Source organism: Dasypus novemcinctus, chromosome 1 (assembly GCF_030445035.2).
Source record: "Dasypus novemcinctus isolate mDasNov1 chromosome 1, mDasNov1.1.hap2, whole genome shotgun sequence".
Classification (NCBI taxonomy): domain Eukaryota; kingdom Metazoa; phylum Chordata; class Mammalia; order Cingulata; family Dasypodidae; genus Dasypus; species Dasypus novemcinctus.
Genome location: NC_080673.1, coordinates 39885685 through 39905583, shown reverse-complemented (window position 1 = coordinate 39905583; position 19899 = coordinate 39885685). Strand labels below are relative to the sequence as shown.

At 39.6% G+C, this 19899-nt stretch overlaps 1 protein-coding gene across 8 annotated transcripts in view; it reads left to right on the top strand.

The window, feature by feature from the left end:
* TRIM2 (tripartite motif containing 2) overlaps positions 1 to 19899 on the top strand; it is an 82871-nt gene that overhangs the window by 19708 nt on the left and 43264 nt on the right. For all 8 annotated transcript variants that reach the window (XM_004471442.4, XM_023592580.3, XM_004471441.4 and 5 more), the window contains 2 exons: positions 17391 to 17542; positions 19366 to 19546. In XM_004471442.4, coding sequence (XP_004471499.1) covers positions 17391 to 17542; positions 19366 to 19546 — 333 coding nt within the window. The remainder of the gene's footprint in view (positions 1 to 17390; positions 17543 to 19365; positions 19547 to 19899) is intronic.

Below are 19899 nucleotides of genomic sequence, written 5' to 3'. Positions count from 1 at the left end.
CAAATCTGTACTCCAAGGAAAATGTGAGCATTTGCATTTACTTTTTAAAAATTCCACTCATGAAGTTAGGAAAACAGCAATGAAATAACATATGGAATACAATAGAAAGAAAATAAAGATAAACTCAGAATTTGAAAATAATAAAACAATTGAACTGATGCATAAATCCAAGAGCTGAATTTAAAAAAAAAAATTTGACATCTGACAAAGCAAAACAGGAAAAAATGTAAATGAACCAAATTAGAATTGATAAAGAGATATCGGTACAGATATAATGGAGACTTAAAAATGAGTAAATCAATTCTATGGGCCATTATAGTAATATATTTATCAATATATGTGGACTATATATAAAGTCTGAATGAAATGGATGATCTAGGAAACTATAAATGATCAAGAAAACCAAATAAACTTGAATAGACCAATAATCTTGAAAGAAAGTGCTAAAAGTTAATTTAAACCCATATAAAACAGATATGATTCCTAGTATGCATACTTCTGGATCACAGGAAAAGATAGAAAGCTTCCCAATTCATTTATTATATACCCATAACCTTGATACCAAAACCTAATGGATAGCACAAAAGGAAAACTAGTAGTCATTCAATTGATGAAGTAGCTATAAAATTCTTAATTAAAATACTCTAGCAGATTATTAATATGTAAGAGCACTTGAGAATTAAGAAAAATGTGAATATAACAAAAACTGGCTAATAAGCTTGAGAAAAAAAATTAAACCTCACAAATAGTGAGATATCAAATTAGGTTTTTTAAAAAAGGTAATAATAATCAGTGCTGCTGAGACTATCGTGATATGTTTTCATATGTTGTTGGTGGGAATGTAAATTGTCAACCAGCAAAATGCAATGAGAGTTGTACACAAATTCTTATCCTTTAATCCAGTAATCCCACTAATAGGAATATATCTGAGGAAATAGCTGGAGACAAGTACAAAGATTTGGTACAAAAATGTTAATTGTACTTTTTATTATAATAAAATGTCAGAAAAAATCTAAATGTGCAATATTAGGGAAATGGTTAAATTAAGATAAACCCATATAACTGATTGTTGGGTGGCCATAAAAAGTCATGCTTTTAAAAATAAATGACATTTATGTGACTAGCTGTGAATGTGTTTTTATATTTATATAGGGTTCTGTTTGTTTTTAAATAGTGGGATGACAGTATGCGTGTATAGTATAGAAAGGAGAAAGGTATTCTGTGCACAAGGGACAACGTGAACAAAGGCAGAGAGAGTAGAAAACGTGAAGTTCCTGTCTTTCCCTACGTCAGTCCAGAGTGCCAGGAGCCAGGAAGTGGTGAGTGACGGGGCTAGAGAGGTAAAAGCCTCAGGTCACCGAGGGGACTGGATGCCATTTTAAGGAACTTGAGTCTGTTGTAAGTCTCGGGGAGCTTTTAAAGGATTTTAAGCTTTGGAAGTGCCCAGGTAAGAATTGCATTTAAATCATTTAAAAATAGCTAGAGCTCTTGGGGGGAGGGGGTACAGGGTAGAGGAGTTTCAAAGGCGGGCTGAATCTGGGGCAGGGAAGCCAGTTGGGAGTCTGCTGGAATAATCCACAGAGGGGCCCTGGTCCAGAACGGCAGGAGTGTGACTGGGCACTGGGAGGGATTTAAGCATCCTTTTCCTTTTATTTATTTATTTTTGTCTTCTAAGCATCCTTTTAAGCAGTGGTTGGCGAGATGGATTAGTGGGGAGAGGCGTGTGGGATGATCGCCAGGTGACTAACTCGGTTGCTTGAGGAGGCAGGGGAGCTACGAACTGAGTTAAAGGCTGACTCTTTAAAGTTACAATGAATTTTTAAAATACCACTATTGGTCTTAGAGAGACTTTAGAAAGATAAACCTGTTGCTAACTCGTAAGGGACAATTAAAAAGAATTCCTGAAGGTGTATTTTACCTCAGCAATACAGACTTTCGGACGCCACAGGCTGCTAAACAGAAACATTGTTAAAGTTGCTTATTCCAACAAAATCAAAGAATCCTTTAGGTTAAAACTCTCCCAGGGTGTGGAGGTAGCTCAGAGGTTGAGCATTGCTTCCTGTGTTAGAGGTCCCAGGCTCAATCCCTGGTACCTCCTAAAACAAATGAGCAAACAAAAACACGACAGCAAAGCTCTTCCCATCTTCCTACCAAACGCATCTCATCAAATCACACTCAATTTTAAATCTAGTTAGAGTTTGAAACTTTGAGGTAAATGGAATATTATTCAAACTATGTTTTGAACCCTTTCTCTATGCTGAGTCATCTTGATTCTTTGTAATCCTAAAATTTATAAATCAGCAAAAGGCCTTAGAAAATTTGCAGCATGTATCTTGAATCACTGTTGTTTCATCATAGGTTGTCGTTCACTGCTGCTGCTTTGAGATTGGGATCCTCATTGCATATTCAAGCCAAATGCATGCAATATCATAGATAAATTGCTGCAGTTAATTGCCATGGGTAACTCTTTTAAAACAATTTAAGCATCTGAAGGTTAATAAAATCGGGTAATTAACAATAAAGCAGGATGTTACGGTCATTACTGCCTGGTGCTGATTAGCATGTGTGGATGAAAGCCTGTCATCTACTTTAAGTGCTATGACACTCTCTGTCTTCTAATTAAACTGCCATCGCTGCATTGTCCAAATAGAAAAATGGGAATAATGTTCAGTGATCTAAGAAGTTCTTTGCCCCTAAAGCAGACATTTGAACTTATGGCTCGTGGTTCTAGGAACACAAATGTTGCTTTAAACCGTTATTTCTTGTGTGGACACCCGACTAAGGGATGTTAAGTGGCGCAAAGGAGAGGTCCTCATTAAGAATGCCTTGCCGTAACAACTCCTCCCCCTCACCCCCAGGATCAACTGTCCTTGCCTTTGCAGAAACCTCAGGGTGGGCTGCAAGTCTCTGGCCGTCCTTTTCAGCACCTTAGTAATGCACCTGTGCCTGCCCCCTACCTCTTCTGATGAACAGAAATGGTGACTGCCCATCGAAAACAATAAGCTCCTCTTGGCCTCTGGCCCATCCACCCCTGGGAGCACCAGCATCAGCATCTGGATGAGCTCAGCTGAGCCCAAACCTCACGTAATTAGCTCTCAGCTTGAGCCAGGGCTGTCAGCAATCAAATATAAGCACTTGAGAATGACTAGTTTTTGACACGTCCGAATGATTTCAGGGCCTTTGCTTCCCTAGACACGTTTAGTACATTGACTCAGGCATAATCACCTAGGTCTGCTGCTGTCTCTTCAAAGCTACAACTGATTTTTTTCAATTGTAAAATTCACGTAACTTAAAAATTCACCATTTAAGTGTATAATTCAGTGGCTTTTTGTACATTCATAATGTTGTGCAACCACCATCACTATCTAATTCCAGTACATTTTCATCACCCTCAAAAGAAACACCATACCCATTAAGCAGTCACACATATTCTCTTTCTCCTCACAGCCCCTGCCAACAATTAATCTGCTTTCTGACTCTATGGATTTGCTTTTCTGGATATTTCACATAATATGTGACCCTTTTGTGTCTGGCTTCTTTCACTTAGCATAATGTTTTTGAAGTCCATCCATGTTGTTATATCTATTAATGTCATTTCTTTTCGTGTCCAAATAATATTCCCTTGTTTGTATATACCACAATTTGTTTACCCATTCATCTTTGATGGCCATTTGGGTTGTTTCCATCTTTGGGCTATTGTGAATAGTGCATGTGAGTAGTGAGCGTGTGTATACATGTATTTGTTTGAGTACCTGTTTTGAGCTCTTTTTGGTGTATACCTAAGAGTTGAAGAATGGGTCATTGGCAATCCTATATTTAACTTTTTGAGGAGCTACCAAATTTTCCACAGTGGTTGTACCATTTTGCTTTCCTACCAGCAAAGTACAAGGGTTTAAATTTCTCCCCATCTGTATTAATCTGCCACAGGGGAGCTGATGCAAAGTACCAGAAATCTGTTGGCTTTTATAAAGGGTAGTTATTTGGGGTAAAAGCTCCCAGTTAAGACCATAAAGAGTCTAACTCAAGGTTGCTTTCTCACCAAAGTCAGTCGCCGTATGGTGAAGCAAGATGGTCGCTGATGTCTGCCTGGTCTCTCCTTTTCTTTCAGGCTTCCAGTCCTCTCTCTCTTCTGGTTAAGGTTCGGCATCAGGGCTTCCTTTATCAGTCTCAGCTGTTTTTGCCAAGGTCAGCTGTAAGCTATCAGGCAAATGGTTCATCTCTCCCCAGGGCTGCTAGAATAAAAAATGGCAGAGCTCTCTCTCTCTTCCCATGTGTCTTCTTGAGTGAGTGTCCATTTTTATCTGCCCACCAAGGGGTGAGAACTCAACCTGAGCCATGCCCTACTGATGTGGTTGAATCAAAAGCCCTAAATTGATTTTATCAAGTAAACTTAAATCCTTTGAATTTAATACAATCAGAGAGTATCACACCCAGAGGAATAGATTAGTTTACAGACATAATCTTTTTTGGGGGGAGATTCATAAAATAATCTCAAAGTGTCGCACCATCCATGCCAGCACTTGTATTTTTTCTCTGTATGTATAGTGTAATTATAGACGTCATAGCTGTTATGTGAAGTGGTACAGCATCATTTTCCTAGACTAAAGATATTGGGCATCTTTTGATGTGCTTGTCAGCCATTTGTATATCTTCTTTGGAGAAATGTCAGCTCAAGTCCTTTGCTCATTTTTTAATTGGATTTGTCTTTTTGTTGTTGATTTTTTTAGAGTTCTTTTTTTTTTTTTTTAAAGATTTATTTATTTATTTAATTTCCCCCCCTCCCCTGGTTGTCTGTTCTTGGTGTCTATTTGTTGCGTCTTGTTTCTTTGTCTGCTTTTGTTTCTTTGTCCGCTTCTGTTGTCATCAGCGGCACAGGAAGTGTGGGCGGCGCCATTCCTGGGCAGGCTGCTCTTTCTTTTCACGCTGGGCGGCTTTCCTCACGGGTGCACTCCTTGCGCGTGGGGCTCCCCCACGCGGGGGACACCCTTGCGTGGCACGGCACTCCTTGCGCGCATCAGCACTGCGCATGGCCAGCTCCACACGGGTCAAGGAGGCCCGGGGTTTGAACCGCGGACCTCCCATATGGTAGACGGACGCCCTAACCACTGGGCCAAAGTCCGTTTCCCTTTAGAGTTCTTTATATATTCTCCATACTAGCTCCTTATTAAGTATGTAATTTGGAAATATTTTCTCCCATTATGCAGGTTGCCTTTTCACTGCTTTGATAATATCCTTTGATGCACAAAAGTTTTTTCTTTTGATGAAGTCCAGCTTATATGTTTTTGCTTTTGTTGCCCATGCTTTTGGTATATCTAAGACTCCACTACCAAATCTGAGGTCATGAAGATTTACACTTGTATTTTCTTCTAAGAGTTTTAATTGGTTTTGCTCTTACATTTAGGTCACCGATCCATTTTGTGTTAATTTTTGCATTTGGTGGGAGGTAGGGGTCCAACTTAATTCTTTCACATGTGGATATCCAATTGTCTCAGCACTAATTGTTGAAAAGACTTTAATATCCCCCCATTGAATGGTGTTGGCATCCTTACTGAATATCAATTAAGCATAGATTGTGTGGATTTATTTCTGTACTCTCAATTCTATTCCACTAATCTATATGCCTATCTTTATATCAGTACCATCCTATTTTGATTACTGTAGCTTTGTAGTAAGTTTTGGAATTGGAAATTGTGAGTGCTCTGACTTTGTTCTTCTTTTTCAAGATTGTTTTGGTTACTTAGGGTCCTATGCAACTCTCTGTGAATTTTAGGATCAGCTTGTCCATTTCTGTGAGAAAAGGTAGTTGGACTTTTGATATGTATTGCACTGAATCTATAGATCAATTTGGAAAGTATACCATCTTTCAATATTGTCTTACAGCAATTGAGATGTAGTTTTTTTTTCCTTCTTTCTATAAAGAAATAAAGAAAAATTTATTGATTTTCATATGTTGAAAATCATATGAATAAATCCCACATTTCATAGTGCATGTTCCTCTTAATATGCTGCGGGATCCTGTTTGCTAGTATTTTGTTAAAGATTTTTCATCTATATTCATAAAGGATATTAGTCTTCAGTTTTCTTTTCTTGTGATGTTCTTTGTCTTGCTTTGGCATCAGGGTAATACTGATATGTTGATCTTGTATCCTGCCACTTTGCTGATTTATTAGCTCAATTATCTTTGTCATAGACATTTCAGAATTTTCTAAATGTAGGGTCCTGTCATCCATAAATAGTGAGAGTTTTACCTCCTCTTTTCCTATTTGGATGCCTTTAATTTTTTTTTTCTCGACTAATTGCTCTAGGTAGAATTTCTAGTACAATGTTGAATAACTTGTTCCTGATCTTAGAAGGAAAGCTTTCAACCTTTCCCCATTGAGTATGATGTTGGCTGTGGGTTTTTCATATATGCCTTTTAAACCATATTGAGGGATTTTCCTTCTATTCCTATCTTTTGAGTGTTTTTATCAAGAAAGAATGCTGGATTTTGTCAAATGCCTTTTCCACATCAATTGAGATAATCATTTGTTTTTTTTCCTTCTATTTGTTAATGTGGTGTATTACGTTGATTGATTTTCTTACATTCACCCAGACTTGCATACCGGGAATAACTCCCACTTGGTCATGATATGAAAGTTTTTTGACAGGTTGTTGGATTTGATTTGCAAGTACTTTGTTGAGAATTTTTGCATCTATGTTCATTAGAGAGACTGGTCTGTAATTTCTTTTTTTGTGATGTCTTTATCTGACTTTTTTGTTAGGGTGATATTGGTTTCATAATATGTGCTTGGTAATTTTCCTTCCTCTTCAATTTTTTTGGAAGCCTGTCAGCAGGATTGGTGCTAATTCTTTTCAAAATGCTTGGGAGAATTCACCTATGAAGTCATCTGGTCCTGGACTTTTCTTTGCTGGGAGATTTTTGATAACAGATTCAACAGCTTTAAATATGATTGGTTTGTTAAGTTCTAGTATTTCTTGTAGCATCCATGCAGGTAGTGCATTTCTAGAAATTGGTCCATTTCATCTAGGTTGTCCAGTTTGTTGGCATGTAGTTTCTCCTAATATCCTCTTTTTTTTTTTTTTTAAGATTGATTGATTGTCTGTTCTCTGTGTCTATTTGCTGCGTGTTCTTTGTCCGCTTCTGTTGTTGTCAGCAGCACAGGAATCTGTGTCTCTTTTTGTTGCGTCATCTTGTGTCAGCTCTCTGTATGTGCGGTGCCATTCCTGGGCAGGCTGCACTTTTCTTTCACGCTGGGCGGCTCTCCTTACAGGGCGCACTCCTTGCATGTGGGGCTCCCCTGCGCAGGGACACCCCTGTGTGGCAGGGCACTCCTTGTGCGTATCAGTGCTGTGCGTGGGCCACCTCCACACGGGTCAAGGAGGCCCCGGGTTTGAACCGCTGACCTCCCATGCGGTAGACAGATGCCCTAACCGCTGGGCCAAGTCCGCTTCCCCTCCAAATATCCTCTTACGATCCTTTTTATTTCTGTGGGGTCAGTCGTAACCTCCCCGTTTCATTTCTGATTGTATTTATTTGTATCTTCTCTCTTTTTTTCTTTGCTAGTCTAGCTAGGGGATTGTCAATTTTATTGATCTTCTTAAAGAACCAGCTTTTGGTTTTGTTGATTTTCTCTATTTTCTTTGTTGTTGTTGTTCTCAATTTCATTCATTTCTGCTCTCTTCTTTATTATGTCCTTCTTTTCTACTTGCTTGGGATTGATTGCAATTCTTTTTCTAGTTTCTCTAGTTCATTTCAATCTTTGAGTTTAGCTCTTCTTTTTTTAATATAGGCATTTAGGGTTACAAATTTTCCTCCCAAGAATGCCTTCACTGTATCCTCTAAGTTTTGATAAGTTGTGTTCTCATTTTCATTTGTCTCAATATATTTACTAATTTCACTTCCAATTTCTTCTTTGACCCACTGATTATTTAGAAGCATGTTGTTTAGCATCTACATGTTAGTGAATTTACCTTTTTCCTGTCTATTATTGATTTCCAGTTTCATGCCATTATGATCTGAGAAGGTGCTTTGTATAATTTCAATCTTTTTGTATTTATTGAGAGCTGCATTATGCCCTAACATAGGGACTATCCTGGAGAAGATCCATGGGCACTTGAGAAGAATGTATAGCCCACTGAGTTTGGATGCAGCATTTTGTGTATGTTTGTTAGGTCTAACTCATTTATCATATTGTTCAAGTTCTCTGTTTCCTTGTTGATCTTCTGCCTAGTTGTTCTACCTAATGATGTGAGTGGTGTGTTGAAGTCTCCAGTGATTAGTGTAGAGATGTCTGTTTCTCCCTTCAGTTTTGCCACTGTTTGCCTCATGTATTTTGGGGCACCCTGGTTAGGTGCATAGATATTTATGACTGTTATATCTCCCTAGTGGATTTTATTAATACATAATTGTCTTCTGTATCTCTTATAACATTTTTGCATTTAAAGTCTGTTTTGTCTAATATTAGTATAGCTACCCTCCTCTTTTCTGGTTACTATTGCATGGAGTATCTTTTTCCAACCTTTCACTTTCTGCCAATTTGTATCCCTGGGTCTAAGGTGAGTCTTTTGTGGGCAGCATATGGATGGCTAATGTTTTTTTATTCATTCTGTCAACCTATACCTTTTGATTGGGGAGTATATTAGTCAGCTAAAGGGGTGCTGATGCAAAATACCAGAAATTGGTTGGTTTTCATAAAGGGTATTTATTTGGAATAGGAGCTTACAGATACCAGGCCATAAGCATAAGTTACTTCCCTCACCAAAGTCTATTTTCACGTGTTGGAGCAAGATGGCTGCCAACATCTACGAGGGTTCAGGCTTCCTGGGTTCCTCTGGGTCAGCCCCTCTGTTTTCTCCACAAGGTCAACTGTAGACTATGAGGCTCTCTAGACTTTGCCTCTCTCCACAAGGTCAGCTGTAGATTATCAGATGAATGGCTCTGTCTCTTTCCCTGGGGTTTCTGCCATGTCTAAGGAGCTGTCTCTATTCCTCTGTGTTCTTCTCCTGCTCAGGTCCTCTCTTCCTAGGGCTTGCTTCTGTTTTCCTCTATATGCTGACTTCCTGGGGCTCCAGCTTAAGACTTCAGCATCAAACTCCAACCTCAGAAACCCTTGCATCAAAAGCTCCAACTCTGTCCCTTACCATGCCTTTTATCTGTGAGTCCCCACCCACCGAGGGATGGGGACTTGATGCCCTAATGACGTGGCCCAATCAAAGCCCTAGTCATAACTCAATCATGCCCAGTAACAGACCAGATTACAAACATAATCCAATACCTATTTTTTTTTTTAAGATTTATTTTTTTATTCATTTAATTCCCCTCCCCTCCCCCGGTTGTCTGTTTTCTGTGTCTTTTTGCTGCGTCTTGTTTCTTTGTCCGCTTCTGTTGTTGTCAGCGGCACAGGAAGTGTGGGCGGCGCCATTCCTCAGCAGGCTGCTCCCTCCTTTGCGCTGGGCGGCTCTCCTTATGGGTGCACTCCTTGCGTGTGGGGCTCCCCTACGCGGGGGACACCCCTGCGGGGCGCGGCACTCCTTGCGCACATCAGCACTGCGCATGGGCCAGCTCCACACGGGTCAAGGAGGCCCGGGGCTTGAACCGCGGACCTCCCATGTGGTAGACGGACGCCCTAACCACTGGGCCAAAGTCCGTTTCCCTCCAATACCTATTTTTGGAATTCATAACCATATCAAACAACTACAGGGATTTTAATTCATTCACACTCAATGATATTACTGTAAATGCGTTATTTACTTCTATCTTTTTTTTGTTGTTATTTTCATATGTCATATCGTATTTTTGTCTGTCCTTTTACTCTTTTGGTTATCCTTTCTGCTATTCTTTCTTCTATACTCTCCTCCAAGCCTCTCTCTCCTGTCTTATTCTTTCAGGCTCTAAGACTTCTTTAATATTTCCTGCTAAGGTGGATTCTTTTTTACGAACTCTCTTAGTTTCTGTTTGTTTGTGAATATTTTATACTCACCTTCATATCTGAAGGAAAATTTTGCTGGTTAAAGAATTCTTGGCTGGTAGTTTTTCTCTTTCAGTCTCCTAATTATGTCATACCACTGTCTTCTTGACTCCATGGTTTCTGATGAGAAATTCACAGTAAATTTTACTAGGCATCCCTTATATTTGATGGTTTACTTCTCTCTTGCTGCTCCCAGAATTTTCTCTTTATCTTTGACATTTGACATTCTGAGTAGTATGTGTCTTGGAGTAGGTGTATTCAGATTTATTCTAATTGGAGTGTGGTGTGCTTCGTGGACATGTATGTTCATTTCTTCCATGAGAGTTGGAAAATTTCCAGCTATTATTTCCTTAATACTCTTTCTGCCTCTTTTCCCTTCTCTTCACCTTCTGGGATTCCCATGACATGTATGTTGTTGCATTCGTGTTGTCATTCAACTCCCTGTGCCAGTTTTTCCCATTCTTTTCTTTCCCTCTTCTTTTTCCTCTTCAATTTCAGCTGTTTTGTCTTTGGTATCACTTATTCTTACTTCTGTCATTTTGAGTCTGCTCTTATATGTCTCTAATGTGTGTTTTATCTCATCTACTGTAGTCTTTCATTCCCATGAGATTTGTTACTTTTCTATTCAGGATTTCAAATTCTTCTTTGTGCTTACTCAACGCCTTTTTTTTTTTCAAAGATTTATTTATTTATTTTTATTTCTCTCCCCTCCCCCCCCCAGTGGTCTGTTCTCTGTGTCTATCGTCTGCGTGTTCTTCTTTGTCCGCTTCTGTTGTCAGCGGCACAGGAATCTGTATTTCTTTTTGTTGCATCATCTTGCTGTGTCAGCTCTCCGTGTGGGCAGTGCCATTTCTGGGCAGGCTGCACTTTCTTTCGTGCTGGGCACCTGCGCACTCCTTGTGCATAGGGCTCCCCTACACAGGGGACACCCCCATGTGGCAGGGCACTCCTTGCACGCATCAGCACTGCGCATGGGCCAGCTCCACACGGGTCAAGGAGGCCCAGGGTTTGAACTGTGGACCTCCCATGTGGTAGACAGACGCCCAAACCACTGGGCCAAGTCCGCTTCCCCTCAATATCTACTTGATGTCGTTTTTTCTCTTTAGCCATATTGTCTTTCAACTTATTAATTTGATTTTGGAAATTTGTGTGCATCTTATTAATTAGTTGTCTCAAATACTGTGTCTCTTCTGGGGCTTTGATATATTCCTTTTCTTGGGCCATGTCATCTGTTTTCTTAGTATGGCTAGTACTTTTTGCTGCTGTCTAGGCTTCTGATTAGGATGAAAGTTTAGTCAGATGCTCAATTTGTGTTTTTTTTAGGGATTTAGTGGTGGGAGACCATGTGGTACTCCTGTTCTTTTGATTCTTGGTTCAGCCTATGCTGGGTCTTCAGGATTGTACCTATTCCTGGGCTCTGGGCCCAGTAATGAGTTGCAGACCCACTTTCTAGGGCCTTGGGGAGGGAAGATATAAAGGCTGGAAAAAGCCTCTCTAACTTACTTATTTTTAATTTTCTCACATGCACTTCCTTTGTCTGCCAGCACATGGTGCTCTCTGGCAGCCCTTTCAGTTCAGTGCCTGTTGGGAGTGTGTTTGCTGCAACACAGGCTGGATCAGTGTGATAAAGGTTTCTGCCTGGAGGCTAAGAGCCTTGTAATTCAAACTTTCTCAGAGACAGTTGTCCAGCTTTTCCTAGTAGCCCTCTCCTTTTTCCCAGGTAGGAAATAATTCCACTCCCCTCTGCATCCTGAAGAATCAGTCCTGGTTAGTAGAGAGAGAGATTCGAAGAGTCAAATCTCTTTAGTTCCAGATCTCTTTAGTGCCTTGCTGGCTCCCAAGACACACAATGGCATTGCCCTACCTGTCCTGGAAGGGCTGGTGGAACAAAAGAGACCAAATTTGTGGGTCAAAAACTGAGTCAGCCTTAGGCTGTGTCTCTCTCCCTCTCCTGTCCTGGGGCGGTGGTTCTCTGCAGCCCCCTTGTCTGTAGCCAGCTCAGAAGCCTGAGAATTCTGAAGTGTCTTTAGTGTGGGGGATGGTGCGGGCAGTATCAGCCACTGGTTTCAACTCAGTCTTGCCAGTTGCATTTCCCCTCCTTTGTCCCTCTCTCTTCGGGGTGGTGTTCAGCTGTCTTCTGGTATCCTAAAACCTAGAAGATCTTTTACCCAACCATTTCAGCCTGTCCTCTAGCTATTTTTCTGGAAGAGAAGAGAGTCCCATTTCTTTCTAGTCTGCCATTTTCCTGGAAGTCCTGTGGGAAGTTTTTAGATTACTGATTCAGTGTCTTTATTTATTATAGGTCTATTCAGTTTTTCTTTCTTCTTTGAGTCAGTTTTCATAGTTTATTTGCTTCTAGGAATTTGTACAGTACATCTATGTTATCTAATTTATTGTAAGTTTTCATAGTATTTTGTTATAATTCTTTTTGTTTATGGGAGATTGTTAGTAATGACTCTGCACTCATCCTGATTTTATCTTCTTTCTTCTTCTCTTGGTCAGTCCAGCTAAAGGTTTGTCAATTTTAATGATCTTTACAAAGAACCAACTTTTTGTCTGGTTGATTCTATTGTTTTTCTATTATTTATTTCATTCATCACTGCTGTAATAGTTATTATGGCCTTCCTCCTGCTTGCTTTGGGTTTAGTTTGTTCTTCATTTTCTAGTCCTTAAGGGTAGGGTATTGATTAGATTATTGATTTGATATATTGCCTGTTTTTAATGTAGGCATTTCTAGCTATAAATTTCCCTTTGAGCATTGCTTTCACTGCATCTTACATGTTTTGGTAAATGTGTTTTCATTTTTTTTCACTTCAAATTATTTTCTAATTTCATTTGTAATTTCTTCTTTGATCATTGGTTGTTTAAGAGTATGTTGTGTAATTTACATGTATTTGTTGAATTTTCCCAATTTCTTCTGCTACTTATTTTTAATTTCATTCCATTGTGGTCATACAAGATAACTTGAATGATTTCAGTATTTTAAAATGTTCTGAGACTTGCTTTGTGGCTTAAAGTCTATCCTGGACAATGTTCCATATGCACTTGAGAAGAATGTGTGTTCTGCTGTTGTTGGGTGAAGTTTCTATATGTATTCTTTATGTCTAGGTGATTTATAGTTTTGTTCAAGTCCTTTATTTTCTTGTCAATCTTTTTTCTAGTTCTATACAATATTGAAAATGGGGTATTGAAGTCTCCAACTATTATGGTGGAATTGTCTATTTTGCCCTTCAATTCTGTCAGGTTTTGTTTCATTAGGCCTCTGTTGTTGGGTACGAATTTGTTTATAATTGTTAGATTGTCTTAATGGATTGACCCATATATCATTATCCAATATGCGTCTTTGTGTCTTGTAACAACTTGTGTCTTAAATCACATTTTGTCTGATGTTAGTACAGCCAATCCAAGGTTGCTGTTTGCATGGAATATCTTTTACCATCCTCTTACTTTCAACCTATTTGTGTCTTTGGCTCTAAAGTGAGTCTCTTATAAACAGCATATATTTGGGTCATGTATTTTTTTTAATGCTTTCTGCCAATCTTGGCATTGTGTTGGAGAGTTTAATACTTTTACATTAATGTAATTATTAATAAGGAAGGACTTCCTTCTGTCATTTTGCTATGCATTTTCTATGTTTATGTATTTTTTTGTTCCTAATTCCTCCGTTTCTGCCTTTTTGTACTTAAAAGATATTTTGTAGAATACCATTTTGATTCCCTTCTCATTTCTTTATATATAAAGATATAAAAAGTTATTTTCTTAGTGGTTTCCCTGTGAATTACCACTAACATCCTCATTTGTTGTAATTTAGTTCAAAATTAACACTAATTTATTTTGAATAGTATATAAAGTCTTTGTTCCTATATAGCGCTATCCCCCATTATGCTATTATTTTCACAAATGATGTCAATATAAATTACATGCCTGTCAACACAAATTTACAAGTATTATTTTATACAGTTTAATTTTAAATCATGTAAGAAAAAAAAGTTGCAAACCATAATTACATTAATACTGACTATATATTTACCATATATTACCTTTACTGGTATTCTTTATTTTTTTTTGTGGATTTGAGTTATTGTCTAATGTCCTTTCCTTTCAGCTGAAGGGCTCCCTTTAGAATTTCTTATAGGGCAGGTCTGCTAACAATGCATTCTTTCCTTTTTTGTTTACCTGGGAATATCTTGATTTCTCCTTCAGTTTTAAAGGACATTTTTGCTGGATATAGAATTCTTGGTTGACAGTTTTTTTTTTTCCTTTGAGCACTTTGAATATGTCATCTAATTGTACTACCTACTGATTTTTCTTATGAAAAATCAGCTACTAATCTTATTTAGTATCCCTTTTATGTGATGATTGGCTTCTCTTTGATGCTTTAAAGATTCTTTCTTCGTCTTTGACTTCTATTAGCTTTTTTATGTGTCTTGATATGGATCACATTGAGTTTATCCTACTTGGTGTTCATTGAGCTTCTTGGATATGTAGAGTCATGTATTTAATCAAATTTGGGAAATTTCCAGCCATTTTTCCTTCAGCTTATCTCTGCCCCTTCTCTGTTTCTTCTCCTTCTTTGACTCTCATTATGCATGTCAGTATGCTTGATGGTTTCCCACAAGTATCTGAGGTTGTTAATATTTCTTTATTCTTTTTTCATTATGCTGCTCAGACTGGATAATTTCAATTGAGCTATCTTCAGGTTTACTACTTCTTTCTTCTGCCAGCTCAAATCTGCTATGGCCCCCTGCTAGTGATATTTTAATTTCATTTATTGTACTTTTCTACTCCAGAATTTCTATTTGGTTCTTTTTCTTTTTCTATCTCTTATTAATATTTTCTATTATATGAGATGTCATGCTCATGGATTCCTCTAGCTTTGTAAGCATATAGAAAAGAGTTGCTTTAAAGTATTTGTCTAGTAAGTCCAATGTCTGGGCTTCCTTAGGAACAGTTTCTTCTAGTTTTTTTCCTGCATTTAGAACATAATTTCTTGGTTCATTTGAATGCCTCACAAGTTTTTGTTGAAAACTGGGCATTTTGAATATTACGGTGTGGCAACTCTTGAAGTCAGATTCTGTCCCTTCCCTAGTATTTGTCATTGCTGCTTATTGTAGTAGTTCTTTGTTTAGTGACTTCTGGAACAATTTTGTAAAGTCTGTATTCATTGCTGCCTAAAGCCACTTGGTTCTCTTTTCTGTTAGCTTGCTGTTCAACCAGTGATTTAACAGATTTCTTTAAACACTTGGAAATAAACATACAAACAAAATTTCCTGGTCTTTGCAGATAGGTTCTTTGTGGGGTTTTTTTTTTTGGGTGTGCCTTCAACACTCAGCCAAGCAGTTTACAACTCTTCATTAGCTTTTACTTCCTGCATATGTAGAGCATAAAAATCAGCCAGAAATGAGAACTTTGGCCTTCTCAGGCTTTTTCTGAGCATGTGCTCAGCCTGGGGCATGTGCCTGGCCTTCTAGCCTGCCAGAAATATGTAGGAGCTTTTAAAAGCCCTTATTCCTCAAAGCATCTTATCCCCTAGCCTTTTCTTCCAAGCATTTTGGTTTGTCTATTGTTTGCCTCAACAGTTATCCCTTGACACAGATGGCAGTGGCTAATTCAACTGCCTTAAAGGTTCTTGACATATTACATCCATTCCCCCTCCTAGTAGCCACCCCAGTCCTGGGAGAATTCCAAGTTAGACCAAATAAAGACAAGCCCTTTGAGCCAGGTTTTTTAGAGAAATGCCAGTCAGGCCAAACCAAACAACCACAATTCTTTGAGAATAAGCTTCATATTGCACCCCTTGGTACTAAGAACCTATACTAGGAATGCAGTTTGTCGTCCTCATGGCCACTGCCAAGCTAGAGAATTGGGGGTGGTCCAGGGTAAGTTAAATGCCACAAACTCTCTTATAAAGACTCAGCTGTTTTTTCTTAATTAAGCATTCCTCCTTCTGTTGTAAGCTTTTAATTAGATTCCAGATTTCTGAAGAAGCTGATTCTGATCGTTTTTTCAGCTTATTCATTGCTTATGTGCAGGGACGGATTGTGGAGTTCTCTATTCCACCATTTTCATTGGTGTCACCCCCTGTACTCAATTGTTTTAAAAGATAAACTAATAAAGAGAGGGTTAGTATTAGTTATAAATGCTGAATCCCTGTTTTAGATGATAGGCTCTGATCTTGAGGACTTTTTACATTTTAAAGTGACTCCATATTGTTTTGCATCCTTTCCTCTCTTCCCATGATTAGCCTTCTTTTTCATCGCACTCCTCAGACTGCTGGGAAATTTCAACTCATACAAGATCCACCTCTATGTGAGACCCATCACAGAAAAATTGTGCACTCTTCACAATTTATCTTTCATTTGTTCCTGTGAAACTGGACATAATAATGGTGACATCCTGGGGTGCCCTTGAGAATTAAATGGGATAATGCAAATAAACATCTAGTGCATAGTAAGCACTCAATCAGTGGCACCAAACCTGGATTTTTTCCTTCCTGAAGACCAGCTGTTGGTGATACTACACTCCTCTCTCACATGGCAAGGCACATGGGGGCATCTGCTGGGGCTCTCCCATCACCCACAGTTTCCTACTCCCTGGCTTTCTTTTTGCTTCTATGTTCTGTTGATTTAAGCTTTTGGATTCCAGGACTCTTTCTCTCTGCTTCTGGGGCTTCCTCTCTGTCCGCAGCACCCTCTTTTTGTATTCATCCATTTATGAAGGACTCCAGTAAAAGATTTAAGACCCATCCTGGGTCACGCCTTTACTTGTGTAATCTAATCAGACAGTTCCACCTACGACAGGTTCATACCACAGGACTGGGCCAGTTTCAAGAACATGATTTCCTGGGGTACATACAGACTCAGACTACCACACCATGGCTTTCGCTTTATCTGTCTGAATTTCATTCTGCTTATAAAGGACTCCAGGAATAGGATTAAGACCCATCCTGATTGCGTTGGGCCAAACCTTCACTGAAGTATCCTCATTAAAAGACCCTACTCACAATGGGTTCACACCTACAAGGATGGGTTAAGAACATGTTTTTCTGGGGTATATAGCTCCACACCACTATAGCTATATTCCCTATGGCTAAACTTCCTAAGGAACCGCCAAACTGTCTTCCACAGAGGCTGCACAATTTTACAGTCCCACCAACAATGAACGACTGTTCCTATTTCCTCACATCCCTCCAACACATTTTATTTTCTACTTTTTAAAACAGTCGCCATTCTAGTGGGTGTGAAATGGTATCTCATGAGTTTGATTTGCTTTTCCCTACAGACTAACATTGTTAAACACCTTTTCATTTGCTTATTGGCCAATTGGATATTTTCTTTGGAGAAATGTCTACGGAAGCCCTGTGTCCATTTTTTAATTGTGTTGCTTGTCTTTTTGGATTTTTTGTGTGTGTATTTCTTTCAGGTGATGGAATTTTACTGCCAGTCTTGTGAGACCGCCATGTGTCGGGAGTGCACCGAGGGGGAGCACGCCGAACACCCCACAGTCCCGCTCAAGGATGTGGTGGAGCAGCACAAGGCCTCGCTCCAGGTCCAGCTGGATGCCGTCAACAAAAGGTGCAGCACGCCTTCCCTGGCTTCTGATTGGCTGCCTGTGTGCGAGCCTCACCTAAGGGTCTCCTGACCCAGGGAGTTGCCCATGAAGAACTCAGTCTCCATGTCCTAAACAGGTTCTGCTTTGATCTTGGGTCTGTAGTCATGAACGAGTGAGTGATGAAGGACATCGCCTAACCCTTGTTAAAATTCTAACCTCCCTATGTTTTAGGTAATGGCTGTTTGATAGTACTTAGGATGATTAAAGGAAGAAAGTACACTCGAGGAATATGCTCTCGAGATCTCTGAAATTCATGCCTGAAACCAGGCCCTCTGAGGAGCCTTCCTTAGCTGCTGTTCTCACACGCTGACAAGCCCGTTGCATCAGCTGTGACTGGCTCCCTTCTTTGCCTGAGCCCAGCAAAATGGCCTGAGCAGTGATCACTCAATGTTCCTCGTGTTCTCCTACTTCCAGGCTTGTCTTTAGGCATGAAAATGAAGGAACATATTGATGTGGAAGGAGTGGGGTGAGGGGGGTTGGGGAGTATATGGGAACCTCTTCAAAATAAATAAAAAGATTGTAGCACCAAAAAAAAAAAGAAAGAAAGAAAGAAAATGAAGGAACAGAGTAGCTGTGTGATGTATGAGAAAGGCCAAGGAAAGGGAATAAATAGCCGGTGGAGAAGCAGAAAAAATAAATCTCTTCGCTGATTGTTTTAGTGAGAAAACTGTGGTTATTGTATTCAAAATAAAAGAACTTGAAACTTGGGAGAGATTCCCACCAGATTCTCAGTACGGATAAGTTTTTCACATGGATGGGGAAAAACACACAGCTATATAGTTAGAACCTCTTTTCTCAGCTGTGGGTTTTTTCGCCTCCCAGAGCACTTTCGGCAATGTCTGTGGACATTTTTCGTTGTCTCGATTGTGGCAGGGCATGTAACTGGCATCTGGTAGGGGCCGGGATGCTGGTAAATATCCTCCAATGCACAGAAACTCCCTCCTCAACAAATAATTATCCTGCCCAAAATGTCACTAGTGCCAAGATTGAGAAACCAAGTATATTAGTCAGCCAAAGGGGTGGTGATGCAAAATACCAGAAATCAGTTGGTTTTTATAAAGAGTGTTTATTTGGGGTAGGAGCTTACAGATACCAGGCCATAAAGCATAAGTTACTTCCCTCACCAAAGTCTATTTGGAATTAGATGGCTGCTGATGTCTGTGAGCGTTCAGGCTTCCTGGGTTCCTACGTTCTTGGGGCTGGCTTTTCTCTGGGTTCAAGGTTCCTTCCTTCCTGGTGCTGGCTTCTCTTTCCTCTACATGCTGACTTCCCCAGGCTCCAGCTTAAGTCTTCAGCGTCAAACTCCAACATCAAACTCTAACATCAGAAACCCCCAACTCTGTCCTTTGCCATGCCTTTTACCTGTGAGTCCCCACCCACAAGGGGTGGAGACTCGGCGCCCTGATCATAACTCAGTCATGCCCAGGTACAGATCAGATTACAGGCATGCTCCAATATCTATTTTTGGAATTCATAACCATATCAAACTGCCACACTGAATCAGAATGTAATGAACAGCCATGGCTTTGCAGAGAGGGTGAAAGCTCTGTACCATCAATTACTAAAGACAGACTGAAGGCTGATTGAAATAGATGTGGCCCCTGAAAACCTTTCCTCTCAAAGGCGGTGATTGTGGTGTATCTTATTCATTCTGTTCTTCAGTTGTTAATTTTTAATGATGATGAAGGGCATCGAAAATGTTTTTTGACAAAGCACAGTGTTTAAACAGATCTTTGAATATTTCAGGGTTGATATTAAATAATGATCTTTAACAACTGTCCCCCAGGCTCCCAGAAATAGATTCTGCTCTTCAGTTCATCTCGGAAATCATCCATCAGTTAACCAACCAAAAGGCCAGCATCGTGGATGACATTCATTCCACATTTGATGAGCTCCAGAAGACTTTAAACGTGCGCAAGAGCGTGCTGCTTATGGAACTGGAAGTCAATTATGGCCTCAAACACAAAGTAAGGCTCCAGCTCTTCTGATAAGTGTCTTCTAAGAGATGAGTTACGTTGGCAGACTCCACAGCCCTAGCTCCTGGGTTCTAGTAGCAGCAAAGGGGACTCCAGTAGGTCCTTTAAATGGCACAAGTGTACAGGAAGTGGTAATTGAGTGAGGTATCTAGCTATTTTTTCCTCCCCGTCCTCAGCAAGGCCCTATGGTTCTGTGACCTTAGAACCAAATTTCTAATGAGCGATTATCTAATTTGATGAAAGATGAGGTTGATGGTAGAGTAATGCTCTCAGGATTTAGGGTTAAACTGGATTGTTTTCCTTCCTTAATTATAATGTCTAGTAGTTTCTTAATTGCTCTCTCA